The 14,356-nt window shown below is 33.1% G+C and overlaps 1 protein-coding gene across 2 annotated transcripts in view; it reads right to left on the reverse strand.

The window, feature by feature from the left end:
• The window catches only part of LOC145288898 (T-box transcription factor TBX1-like), a 207,073-nt gene that overhangs the window by 517 nt on the left and 192,200 nt on the right, over positions 1–14,356 (reverse strand). For both annotated transcript variants that reach the window (XM_080136370.1, XM_080136377.1), the window contains exons 6-7: positions 4,333–4,433; positions 1–1,195 (exon numbers count right to left, since the gene is read on the reverse strand). The exon at positions 1–1,195 is cut by the window's left edge and continues 517 nt beyond it. In XM_080136370.1, the coding sequence (XP_079992496.1) occupies positions 882–1,195; positions 4,333–4,433 (415 nt within the window). In that variant the 3' untranslated portion in view covers positions 1–881. The remainder of the gene's footprint in view (positions 1,196–4,332; positions 4,434–14,356) is intronic.

Below are 14,356 nucleotides of genomic sequence, written 5' to 3' on the forward strand. Positions count from 1 at the left end.
GTGTGTGACTGTTAATCTGTGCGGAGAACAGGGTTGATTGGGTGCGAATTTGTTAGTTTATTTATTTTCCTATTTGTTTATTTGCTTATTTACCGTGTCTTTATTCATTCATTTTATGTTGGTGTCAGGGGATAGGATTTTTAATGTGAGGAATTGGGTTGTAAAGCACGAGCTATGTATATATGTATAAATATATGTATATGTATATATATATATATATATACATATATACACACAAGTATATATATATTTACACAAATATATTTATATACACAAATATATGTGTGTGCGTATGTGTGTATGCATAAACTTTGTACTAATTCCAATTCATAAACGTACTCTCTTCATTTAATCAAATATAATGTGTTTAAAATTAGAATAGATTAAATAGATTGAAATTGTGTTTTAATATGTGGGCGTTACTGGTAGGCATACTTTCTTTTGCAGTCTTTTTACTGTTTCGACAAACATTTATTGTTCATTTTTTATGTTCATTAATGTGAAATACGTGCGAATAATTAAAAACGTCCTTTATTAACAGATCATTCGCAAGTCTTCTTTTCTTTTGTTTCTAGTCAATCTCGAATTTGTTACGTCACAAAATACAGTTTCATTTCGAAGGGATGAAATGACGTAATCACTTTTCATTTTTCTGTTCGAGAAGTCGCCGTAAAAAAACAGCGATTTGATGGCTCCAATATAGTTTCCATGTCGGCGAATTAGATTTGCCTTTTTATATTTTCGGCAATAAATTCATATTTTTTTACAAATAAAACCGATAAAACTGTACAAAGCACGAAGAAATATATTTGTCATAAAATGAACAAATATTAAATTTCCCATTAACGTAAATTTTCTATGACGTAACGACTTTGTGAGTTCTACGTCATTGGTTGTGCACCCCAAGTCATCGGGTCACGCATTTGTGTACCGAGTGTATTTGTTCGCGTGTAAAATCCTTTTACGCGTGAATGGTAAGAGGTATAGTCCATTTCCCTGGCGTAGGGGCTCGGGCGCATCTTAGTGGTCTGCATGTAGTTGCTGGGACTGTATGGCGAATAACTGTAGCCGTCTGTGTACTGTGGCGTACGTGGAGGCTCAGGACCTCTGGACAATTGAAGGTTGATGCCACTCGTCATGTTAGGGCTGAGTACACGTGCTAGTTGGGAACTACCGACATCTCGGTCCAGATAATCTGAGAAATTAAAAGAAAATGGAGATTATATAATAGAGATATGCCGTTTCGTCTAGTATTTTACTGTTCATTTTTTTCAATAAATTCAAACATGGCAAACACATTTGTACTAAAGCCTTGTAACTTTCGCCTTCATTATGTAATCTTATAGTTCTAACATTCCATGAACGATGTTTCTAATACGGGGGTAATTGCAATTTTCTGGGTCGAAATCTATTCGCATGAAACTTATCCTTGGATAGTCTTTGATATTGAAGTGGTATTATTATTATTATTAGCTCATTACTTAGCTTATCTGAAGCGATTTCCATAAAAACACTATCAAAATATTTTTAATCACAGTGAGAATGATTTGCATCTAATGAAGTAGTAAATTGAATTGATTCTCATGATCCCTGCCTCAGAATTAAACAATTCATACAATTTCCTTTTTTTTTAATGCAAGCAGATCTAGTAAATATAAACTTCATTTTATGTCGAGCTTGTTCAAGATTCGGCCATGAATATACAACCGTCTTATTTTAATTCTCGATCAATAATACACGTGGACACTTTAGTGGTCGTTTCATGAGTATGAGTAATGATTCTGCATGATTTGCACACACACCAGGCATTGAAATCCTTCATTTTTGTTGTCTCATCTAAAAGATAATGTCAATCGAAGGAATTTACAGATTATTTCTGAACGTGAATAACATTAATTTTTTAACCTGAATTTAACAATTAATTATGTTAGAGTATATGTTATTAACCCTAACCCTAACCATAACCATAACCTCTCTTGGTCTTACCGGATTCCAGAAGAATTCATATAGTCTGATATTGTATTCAGGTGTTAGTTGGAGTGACATTACATTCCTCATATAGGCTAGTGTATAGCCGTGTCGAGGTGATCTTATTTGGCCTTCGAATACTATGTCATATTTCGAATAATTAGTCATGGTTGACTTGTAAGATGTAGGATTCTTATGCCAGGTTGTCCTGACCAACCCTTGTACAGAGAAACCGAAGTAACTCAGTGATGAAACTTACATGAAAAATGCCTAATGCATATTCAAATAGTATCATAAATTCGTTAAGCCAATCATCGAATAATGTTGCGAATTTTAATGATAATAAAACGGTAGTTTAAAAAATAAAGCCCCTACTTTTTAATTCACAACGTTCGCCCTTTTATGCTCCAGAATTAATTTTTCTACATAGCATGATCCCCAATGTACATTTGCTAGGAATTCAATGATGCGTCTATGCTTATGCCGCACATCCATGACAGGGTTTGCTTTCATAGAGTCTCACATGGTTAATATATGCAGCAAAGAGATGAAGCTTTCAGACCAGGAATACCAGAATTTAGCCATCATAACTATGCAATTTGCAATCCCCTTTGATCCATTCTGGCGAGATAAAAGATAGGATACATTTCATTTAGAATCCCCCCTGGTAAATCCTTTATTAGCGTAATAGCAAATAAATGGAAATAAAGATGAAAATAAAAATAGAAATTCTGATAGAAACAATGAAATCTTAAAATTAGTTCTTCGTGACAAAATACATACAGGAAAGACTGTAAATTATCTCTGCTTATATAAAAAGCACATGTGTGTGTGTCGTTCCTTAAGGCCTCCGAAATGGTTGGGACAATTTGTATTACATGTCACACAAATATTATTTATATGTCTGAGAGTGTTATTATAAAGAATTTGTTTCGGAATACCTCCGATATGTATCTAAAATCAATAATCGAATAAATTCCACTAAAGAAGGAACACTGATTTTTACCAAATTTAACATTACGAGTGAATTTAATAAGTTTTATTATAACACAAGCAGAAAGGTTCGGTACATTAAATAAACAGAAAATTCTTTGATAAAGCAGAAGTGCGTTCGAAACAAAGGTTTTTGTTTTACCATCATACTTGACTTTTGCATTTTTAACCTGAATTCAAGTTATTATATAAAATTACTTTCATAAAATCAACACTATATTATTAACAGTACAATGTAGACTACATTGTTTAATGGACTAAGTCACTGGGAGAAGTCGCAGTATACAGTGATGAGTTCCTTACTAGAGCAAGCAATCAATCGATTTGATTGATGAATGGGCGGTTTCACTGATTTCGATGACAATAGAAGCATTAGAAATGTGGAATATTTACTGCTCCTTATTCAATCCCGAACAACGTCGGGGTTTCCAGCTCGTGTTTAGAAGAATTATGAACATGAATTTATAGATAAATGCGAGTATATTTCTACAGATTTACTATATTATGTCTCGATCAAAAAACATGAACGTGTTCATCTGAACTTATAAAATAATTGTTGAATAAAAAATAATTGCCCATGAATAAATAAATATTTAAAAGTTAATGTTATATAGAAAGAAGTTATAATAATGCTAAGAAAAAGTATATATAAAGTTATTAGAACATAATAATAATACTTGCACTACAAGTTACTTGCAATGACACAAATAATAATTAAAAAAAAAAAAACACACGGACGAGTAGACACATGTATATCTATTGTTTCTATTGACTTGTCTCGTCAGGGGGGAAAGGTTAGACACAAGGTCGGTTTTTGATGTGAGGAAAATCCTGCTGCTCAATAATAGGCACTCTTGATTGGAACAAGAAAATTACTCCATCTGCAGTGACTGCTAACAGATAAAACTAAGTATAGCATCAGAACAGATACTACAATTATTTCCTAGCCAAAAGGTAAATGAACGTGCATTATTTTCTTTTCCATGAAAGCAGATTTAGATACAAGGTCATTACTTATGTGGGTAATATCCAGCTCCCCAACAGGGATGCTCAAAGTTTAGACAGATTTACCGACTGATTACAGAAAATGTTAAATGTAGTATTAGAACATATACCTAGATGGTTTTTTTTTTTTTTACTTTTCAAGTGATATTAATCAGTTACACACCTGGTGATCGGTCGTACCGTGAAACTTCGGTAAATCTTAAAATCAAATACATTTTTAAACATTATATATATATATATATATATATATATATATATATATATATATATATATATATATATATATATGCTTGCGTGTATTTTTGCGGTTTTATTTAATATAAGAAAAAGAGATAACACAGCGTTTTTAATAAATCGGTTACTCACTTTTGTCTTCGTCTAAAAGTTTTAAAGATAATGAGTTTGGTCTGTGATGACTGCGGATTCGGTTTCCACCTGAGTTAATGTGATTCAGGACTTCAACAACTCTGAAAGAGAATGAAAACGATAAAACGCTTAAAGTTAACGATAATCAATTTTCGTAAAATTTGTTTAAACAACAAATGTTAGTTTTATAACTTTAAAATCATGTCTTTGGCTGTTTGATGCAAATGTCGGGTGTAAGGTCTGTGTTAGGACGACACGACTACGATAAAGGAGAGATAACTCTTTTGTTTAAATTTCAGGTGGAGTTACCTCCTATTTTTAAACTTTGTTATATGAGTTCTCCTGTGGAAATGCGTGAACTAAACGAGACTAACTCAGGCAGGCGCACATAAAGAGAGAACTTTAAACCCAGGTAAATGAAGATGGAGATATATTGCTTTTGTCCGTTATACGTGTGACACACATACTCAAGTACTATGGAGATAAAACTGATAGGTGTAATGTGTATCATTTTAAGTGAAATAATGTGTTTCCTTAAGTCAACTGCATCTTCATTTTTTCTACTTTCTGTCATTTATGTGCTGCAACCATATTTGTCTTCTAACATAATTTTCTGCAAGAAATTAATAGTTGTGATAAACCAAAACCCCTATTTATAACAGGTTGCGTGTTTATTTCTTGTTGGTACAGAAATTGCTTCCCTTGATATAAAGAAGAAGAAATTTTGTTATAAAAAATAATGCTTTTATTGGTGTGTTAAATTTATTTACAAATTAACACATGGCAATTAAACCTTCCATAGTCTTGTCCCACCGATTATCTCATTTTCATTACGACAACTAGTTAAATATACTTTGTTTACGTCATACAAATATAGTACCTTCGTCAAGTTGTAATATTTTCAATAAAAATAATAGTCTTTATATATATATATGCACGTTATGTTTGTACAATATTAACAGTGATTCGTTCGCACGGCTTCCTGAAAGTAACTTATTTGAAAACCTTAGTCGAATCTCGCTTGAAAAACCTAATATCATTCGTCATCGTCCGTCCCCTGGTTTGTCTACGGTGGTTGGCCTCTGCCATTTTCCTTAAATTTATATAATTCATCTCTGGGAACGATTCTATTTGCAGAGGACGGTTCCATGATATGCACTAAATATTACCATTATCAAAATTCACACTATCTAACTTAATCGCTACTAATATGCAACAAATTATCTGCGACTGCATTTTAAATTACAGTTTTTTTGTTTTTTTTTGTTTTTCGGAACAGACGATTCTATTTTGGCTTGTAATTTAAACCAACTGACGTCATTGAAAAAAATCAGTTTTCTAAAATACTTTTCTTTTAATTTCGACCTCAATTTAATCTGCATGAGCGTAAAGTCCAGCTCGTGTTTTTTTTTTTTTTTTTTTTTTTTACACAGTGATCACCAGTTATCAAGGCCCGGAAGCCACTCAGGGATAAGGGTTATTGCAAGTACATTACGTTAGTGTGGAGATTTGATGAAGTGTTTACTTAAGGAGGCGGTTCATTAGGAATTTGTTAACGTTGGACTTTAAGACATCCAAGTTGTAGTCCGGTGGGAAGCAGGCAGACGGAACAGAGTTCCACAGGCGTGCAGTTCTAAGAAAGAAGCTTTGTTCATGGAATCCGCGTTTTGATTTAGGCACAGATATAGAGTGGGGGAAAATTTTCACAGTGGATTCAACTAGACGGGTGTTTTTCTTGAAAGATTGGCGAGGGGGGACCAGAGATTGGAATTCAGACGAGCATCTGCCATGGAAATAACGATAAAACAAGGACAGGCTCGCAACGTCTCTTCTGTGGGAGAGAGGTTGCAGGGTAGAGAAGAGGGCATCCCCCACTAAACCACGAAGTCTATTTTGTACTCTGTCAAGGCAGGATAGGCTGTTTTTAGCAGCTGCTGCCCAGATATGGCAGCAGTATTCCATCCTTGGACGTACTTGGCTTTTATATAGATAGAGAATTGCATCAGTAGTGAGATATCTTCTGGAGCGATAGAAGGATCCCACCATCTTTCCAGCGACCTTGGCAACAGACTTGATGTACGTGTTCCATTTAAGATCAGGAGTAAAGGTCAAACCCAGAAGCATGTCAAAACACTGAGCCTCACCCAGATGAGAGCCATCCATCACAATTGATGCCAGCTGGGGATCAGAGCGTTGATGATGCAAGGATAGGAGTTTGGTTTTGGATGCATTAAAGGAAACCAGTCACATCTTCCCCCACTGAACCACGCGCTCGAGATCAGAGGAAAGAGAATCAGAGAGAACTTTGTCATTTACAGCCTTTGATGTGTTGCCGTAGATGGTCGTGTCATCAGCATAGATGTCAACGAATGATTTAAGTGGGTGTTTAGGGAGGTCATTGATGTAGATCAGGAAGAGAGTTGGGCCCAGGATTGACCCCTGAGGGATTCCAACATTTATATTGCAGGCCTCCGATTTTTGTCCATCTACCACTACTCTTATGAGCCTATCGGAGAGAAACGATTTAATGATTGAGAAAACATTTCCAGTTATACCGTAGCTGGAAATCTTGTGAAGTAGACCCTTATGCCATACCTTGTTGAAGGCCTTTGATATGTCAAGAGCAATTGCCTAATAACATTGTAAACGCAGTCACACAGTAGCTACAGCAGAACATTTTAAACTTTAAAATTGTTATTTATATCATGTGATATCAGATTATTGCCTTCACCATGATCCTCTCCTTAAAAGTGTACGATTATAAAACCGGAAGTATAACTGCGGTTAATTGAATATTTAGTATTATACTAAAGTTAAGCTAATCTTAGTTATTCCTACATATTTTAATCCCAGATAAAAACACGTAAATATTTAGTGCTAGTAAAGATAAATGTGCTTCATGAATACCTGAGCGAACAGTAAAATCCCGACCTTAACCTTTGACTGTGACCTTGTAAAATAGTGTGCACTATCACTAGGTTGGAGACCATCATCATGTTAAGTTTGGTCATGATAAGTCCAGTGGTGTGGGCTGTAGAAAAGTATATATACATAGGTTATGACCTTGACATTAACATTGAAAAATGGTGAGAACCGTTACTAGGTGGGAGCATCTTCATGCCAGGTTTAGTCATGATCAGCCCAATAATGTGTATGACCTTGACCTTATACATAGGCTATGACATTGACCTTCGACTTTAACTTTGAAAAATAGTGTGCATGATCCCTAAGTGGAGGACCATCATCATGCCAGGTTTGGTTATGATCGGTCCAGTGATGTGGGCTGTAAGAGAGTTGTACACATAGACACACATACACGCACAAACGCTATATATATATATATATATATATATATATATATATATATATATATAGAGAGAGAGAGAGAGAGAGAGAGAGAGAGAAGAGAGAGAGAGAGAGAGATTTGATTGTTGTGTTATGGTTGAAACATTCCGATTTTAACACTCTTATTATTCGTAAATTTTAATTAACTAACCAAGTGAGCCCATCCCTTATTACATGTCTTCCTATAACTCGCTTTCTCTCTCAATACTCGTACGTTGATTAACCCTCGCTCTTATTTTATATGGTGCTTGTCATTTCTGCCCCAGTCTCTCTTTGACTAACTATAAAGCAGTAAATGTAAATAGTTCATATATATAATATATAAAAGCGAAATGTGTGTGTGTTTGTGTGCGATGGATTCTCACTAATTCGCTATCATTTGGAAAGCTCGACATCTTGGACGACAAATATCGAAAAATTGGGCAAAACATTCATTCCTTCATCGGCTCTCTTTTTTACAGGGAGGGATGAAAAAATGGTATTCCATGACAAGATGGCTTTTCGCATGCGTCAAAAAGGCCAAAAGACGTTGTACATTGAATTCGTTTTAAATGTTATAAAAACCAGACCTACTTCCATCCACCGCGTCTATAGAGGGATGGGTAAAATGACAGCGTCGTTATCTAAATTCTTCAGGTTCAATATCAGTTAATAGATATACTTTTTTTCTCCGAATTTTTAAACATTTAATATTGAAACGAGATAATTTATGCCATTTTTTCGTTTTTCGCTGTTTTTTTTTTTTTTTTTTTTGAGGGTTGTGGTGGTGTTTATGCGATTGTTTTAAACAAGTTTTTACGTCCATTCGCTGTTTTATTTGTTTTGTTTTTTCCGATTTTAAAAAAAAGTTAAAACAGGGTTATTAATTCGCTTATTATTTGCCCCCCCCTTACATACACACCTCCAAACACCCGAGCAACGCTTGTCCTTTTTGTTGGGGGAGGGGGCTTTTTTTTCCGATTTTTTAAAAGAAGTGTTACGTTCGTTGGCGGTTTTTTTGTTTGGGTTTGTCCGATTTTCAAGAAGTTCTTTACCCTCCCCCCTACACACACACCTCCTAACACCCGGGCAACGCCGGGTACCCCCGCTAGTCTCTCTCTCTCTCTCTCTCTTATATATATTATATATATATATATATATATATATATATATATATATATATATATATATATATATAAGCGAAAATGTATGTATGTATGTATGTATGTATGTGTGTTCGCTTTTTGTGTATGTCTACAAAAAGCCTTTTTTGGACGTGATTCTCGGTTGGCTCGCACCTTCTTAAAACTTTTTATATGCTGTCTAAATAATAATATCTACGACTAAGGAACTCTTGGTCGCAGCTATATTTAATTTACCCGACTTTTACAAGCTATTTTCGAGATATTTTTTGATCGCCACGTTAGCGGGGAAAACAGAAACTGGCTTCCAGCGCAAAACTAGGTCAAGCATCACGCGACTTACCGTTCTCGCACCTGTTAATTTCGCTTTATAAACGTCAACTTAATACACTTATCAATTCATCTATTCCCGTGGTCGAGATGGTTAGGGCACGGGTATTTTTTTCCATTTCCTTTCAACTTCTGCGTCAAAGGTTCGGGGTTCAAGCCTACCTTTCTACTAAAAATTTTTCTTCTTTTACACCTCCAAAAACCCGGCAAACGTTTTTTTTTAAACAGGTTGTTTTTATCTACCTCCCCCCTCCCAACACACACACACCTCCAAACACATGGGCAACACCGGTTACCCTCGCTAGTCATAAATAAAAGCAAATACCACCACGAGTAGCAATACTATTTTACCCGTAGTTGGCGAAGTGAAAGATAGAAATACATAAGAGATTTAAGTTTTTTTTCAGCATATCAAACACTTTTTGGGTTATTTAATACCGATTTCGGTCAATTTTGGAAAATAGATTTTATTTTCAAGCTGTTTATATAATCAAATATTCATATTGTTTAATTTGGTTGTTTCTTTTTAGAAAAATGTTGTTACTTTTTTTTTTTGATCGCGTTTTTCAAAGAAAAAACTCCAATGAAATCAATGCTTGGTGCATTTAAGTTAGGAAACCAATATCTACATACAGCCTGATCAGATAGAACAGTAGAGAATTATTTTTATAATTAGAATTCTTTTGAGATGAGTAATAAAAAAATAAATAAAATAAAAAAAATAAAATTAAAATAAATAATAAAAAATATATAATTAAATTTACAATAGAGAGTTATTGAAAAGAAAGAGTAGATATAAAAGGTGTAGAAAGAGACTAATTGTTGATTTTGTCGTTTTATTCATTTATTTAAACTGGCTTTGCAAACTCACTTTTCCTTATCCAAACAATCTAACCCGAGCTGAACGGGTGAGCCAATGGTTAGCATTTTATATAGTTATTTGTTTTATTATTATTTAGTTTATCAAAACAAAAAAAAACATGACGTGTTCAGTTATGCTTAAGACCTTCTGCCACCATATAAAAACTAGCACGTATGCAATGTTCTGACTGATTACTGTCAGTGGGAAGTACACATTAACATTTGTGGTTTTAGAATAAACATCTGTGCAAATTAATCCGTTTTATAAATGTAATGTTACGCCAAGGAACCTTAGGATTTAAAGAGTAAACTACTTCGAATTTAATAACAGCATGTAGACTATTTATATATTTTATAAATTTAAAGAGTTTAGTAAACTGTCTACCCAGATGTCTATTATGACATCGTTATACCTCCATAAACATCCTCTAAAGTCCAACCTTTCCTCGTCGTCGTAGAAGCACTGGTAATGCGGTAGAGTTAGAAGTATCCAGCTCGTAAAACTATGCTTAAAATCCAGAGGACTCAACATTAGAATACGTCGTCCTCTGGTTGGGTTTGTTTGTGCATGTAACAGGCAAAGGCGTGTCATACACTGAATGGAGTTAAACTAGTAACGTTGTTTCTGTGCCATTCCTTTGTGTGTTCTGAGCAAAACCTTTCCCGACTTCGCATGCAATAGTTATATTTCGCACTCTCCTGTTAAGTAAGAGCACGTACTGACATAAACATTTTCCTGGCAGTTTTCTTAGTCTTAATACTTCTAATATTTCACGAGAAATTCAGAGTGTGAAATGCTATCCGATTTTGTTTTGTTTTTTTTCAACAAAACCCCTATTTTCTAAATGTCTTGCTTTCTCCATAGCTGAGCAATTTCATCTACATTTTCTATAGTAACCTTCTAGAATATCAGAGAAAGGCTAACAGGAATTATATCTTGCTCAAGGATGAACTGGAACCGGGAAAGGCAGAAGCGTTCATATTCCTGAGGTATGATACATACCTGTATATCTGAATACATACAGCGCCTGCTATTCTAAAATAGTCACCCATCTAGTACTGACAATGTGCAACGTTGCTTAACCTCGGCGATATAACGAAAATTGGTGTATCAACTTGATTATGCCATATATTATTTTATTAATAAAATTTATTGATTGCAAAAAAAGGCGGAAATAGCAATAGAAGTTTTTAAATGCTAGTATAATTTGTTTGTTTGATATTAATTACTTAGATATTAATTACTTAGATATTAATTACTTAGATATTAATTACTTAGATATAGACAAAACCAAACAAGCAGATGACAATGTGTGTTTCGTTCCCTTTATTTAGCGTTATACTATTTATCTACGACAAATTAAAGTACGACAAATGACTGCTATAGATTGCCTATTTGTGTGATATTTAGGGGCATCATTCGAGCAACCATAGATTCTTGTGTTAAAAACAACAAGAAAGAAGGGATATTATTTTTTGTTCGCTAAAAATCTTTGTAAAAATAAACATTTCTTTCATACTGAGAGCCGAGATTTAGGGGAAATTTAATAATTTGTTGATACAGTTTGCATTTTTATGATTTGTTGTAAATATTTACTATTCAATAAAAAAAAACTATAAAAAGACAACATTTAGGATAAAACAATCAAACATTTGTTTCTTTTTTATGTTTGACTCGTATTTTTTTTAATATTCTCCAACTCTACAACACATTTGATAATTTTTTACAGAACTTTTAGCGAAAACTAAAATATAAACACCAGGAGACATTTGTCGTGACTTTATTTGTCGTACATAAATCGAAAAACGCTTTCCTTATGGAAAAAGATATCTACAGCACTGAAACAAAACTCGCTATGTCACACGCGCAGACAAGCACACGTGCAGACAATCAGCCAGGAACACACAGCTCCAGACCACACCTATAATTCTCGTAGTAAACCTCAGACCACTCACACATCCTAATCTTGTTGACGTTTTCGTTTTGGCTTGTGTCAAACTTATTTTACTTACTTCAAAAATAGGGGAAAGCAAAACATTTTCTGAGATAAATTTTTGACACGATTCTTTTTATTAGAGTAATGTCGAAATCAGAGATGAGATTGTCAACGAAAAATAAATACGGACGCAAAATTTCAATTAATCATATGTAAGTTGCACTCAACGAGAAAACACATAAAATATCAACACCATTAGTTATATATATATATATATATATATATATATATATACTAGACTACCCGTGACCCGTTGGGTCAGTATGTTATATTAGCTATGGAATTAATTTATGAGCGTGACACTTGTGACGTAAAGAAAATTTTTTGGGACATAATAGAAACATTTCTATGAAAATATATTAAAATGAAAAAAGAGTCTTCTGTTTATAATTGTTTATTGAAAAAAACAAACTAAAAAAGCTTACAGCCATTGAATTATAAGTGGTTTGCCATACTTATAGGTAAAGATCTAGTAAATTTGCATATTCTTTTAAACATTCATTTCAATTAATATTAGTTTTATTCGGTTTTCTAATGAGATGATCATCTTTAGTTAATTATTACGTGTAATTATATTCATAAAGATAATCTACATGATTTATACTTGCATAAAAATGTTATAGTAAACACAGACCTCTTTCTATATATATTTATGTATGCGTATATATATTTGTTTAAAAATTTGCCTACTAAACTCCTCTGTCAATTTTTGTTCTACACAGTGTAATGCTTTATCTATTTATCTACACTTATATAAAAATGGCACTTCGTATGTGTGCACTACGCGAGTTCGTTCCATTCCTACAACGCTGAGTTGATCTTTTTGAAATTTCATATAATGTAATATCTGTGTCTGGTAGTGTTCTTAGATATGCATTCGAATATCCTTGATAAGTGTCAAAAATAGATAATCGAACAAATATGATAAACGACACCCCAATTTTGACCAAAGTTGACATCCTTATATAACCTAATATCACAAGTAAATCTTAGTAGTTTTATTACCACACAAACAAGAGGATCTGGCAGTTAAAATCAACAGAAGGTTATTTGATATGAATAGGGTGCGTTCGAAATGAATGGTTTTGTTCTAAGCACAATTGAAGTATGATACTTGACTTTTGCATTTGAAATTTAATTCAAGCCATTATGGATAAAAATAATTTTATAAAAGCAACAGTAGGTTCTCAACAGTGCAATATAGACTACAAGGTATTGTGGACTAAGTCAATGCGAGGAGGTGTGTAAAGCTTCCTACCAGTATGCAGAGGTGGGTCTCCGACTACAGTCGGCAATTAATTTATTGAAAAATCGACAATTCTACCGATTCCGATGTTAATGCAAAAATTGGAAGTGCATCACATTCGTTGATCCGTATTCAATCCCCGGCAACGTCGGATTCCCCTTATATATATATATATATATATATATATATATATATATATATATATATATATATATATATATATGTGTGTGTGTGTGTGTGTGTGTGTGTGTGTGTGGTCGTGTATGTGTGCATGCGTGGCGCGCCATTATCCATATTCTATGAAGACTGAGTACAAGCGTTTATATATATATATATATATATATATATATATATATATATATATATATGACATATCATATTAATCGCCATATATATTTTATAACTTACTACATATATATATATATGTATATATATATATGTATGTATATATATATATATATATATATATATATATATATATATATATACTAGCAGGGTGACTGATGTTAAATTGACGAAAAAGTTAATGAAGAGTTCGCGTGCTATTATCTGTGTTATTGTTTTTGAAATGCTGGAAGAATGCGTTTGGCAAAACGATTTGAGAGTCAGGAGAGTGTTTTCTCGTGTAAGCAATGTTGATTAAAGGTGAATTTCTAATTGAAATATGTATGAAATACGTTCGAAAGCCACTTCATTTACATTTGTTTCGTCAATTTGACATCATGACGAGGGAAAAAAATAAAAAATATATAAATATAAAATTCTGACGGAGTATAACTCCGAAATATATGAATTTTAAACAAGTAAATACTTGTTTATTTTATGATATTGCGTTGTAATTCGCCTTACATACGTATTTCAATTTAAAATTAAAATTTAATAATAAAACATTATATATATATATATATATATATATATATATATATATATATATATAATGATTTTTAGGGGTACAAAATTTATATTATATATGAAGGTAAGACTTAAATTCCTGATTAAAACCGTTTAAAATAAAGTCAACCAGGTGAAGAGAAGAGAAGAAAAAAGTCAGCTGACTAGTTTTGCCCTCGCTTTATCAAAGCTGCATTGAGGGATTTGTTTAAGGATAAAACGAATGGGAATCG

Source organism: Euprymna scolopes, chromosome 1 (genome assembly GCF_053919585.1).
Source record: "Euprymna scolopes isolate OS-2025 chromosome 1, ASM5391958v1, whole genome shotgun sequence".
Taxonomy (NCBI): Eukaryota; Metazoa; Mollusca; class Cephalopoda; order Sepiida; family Sepiolidae; genus Euprymna; species Euprymna scolopes.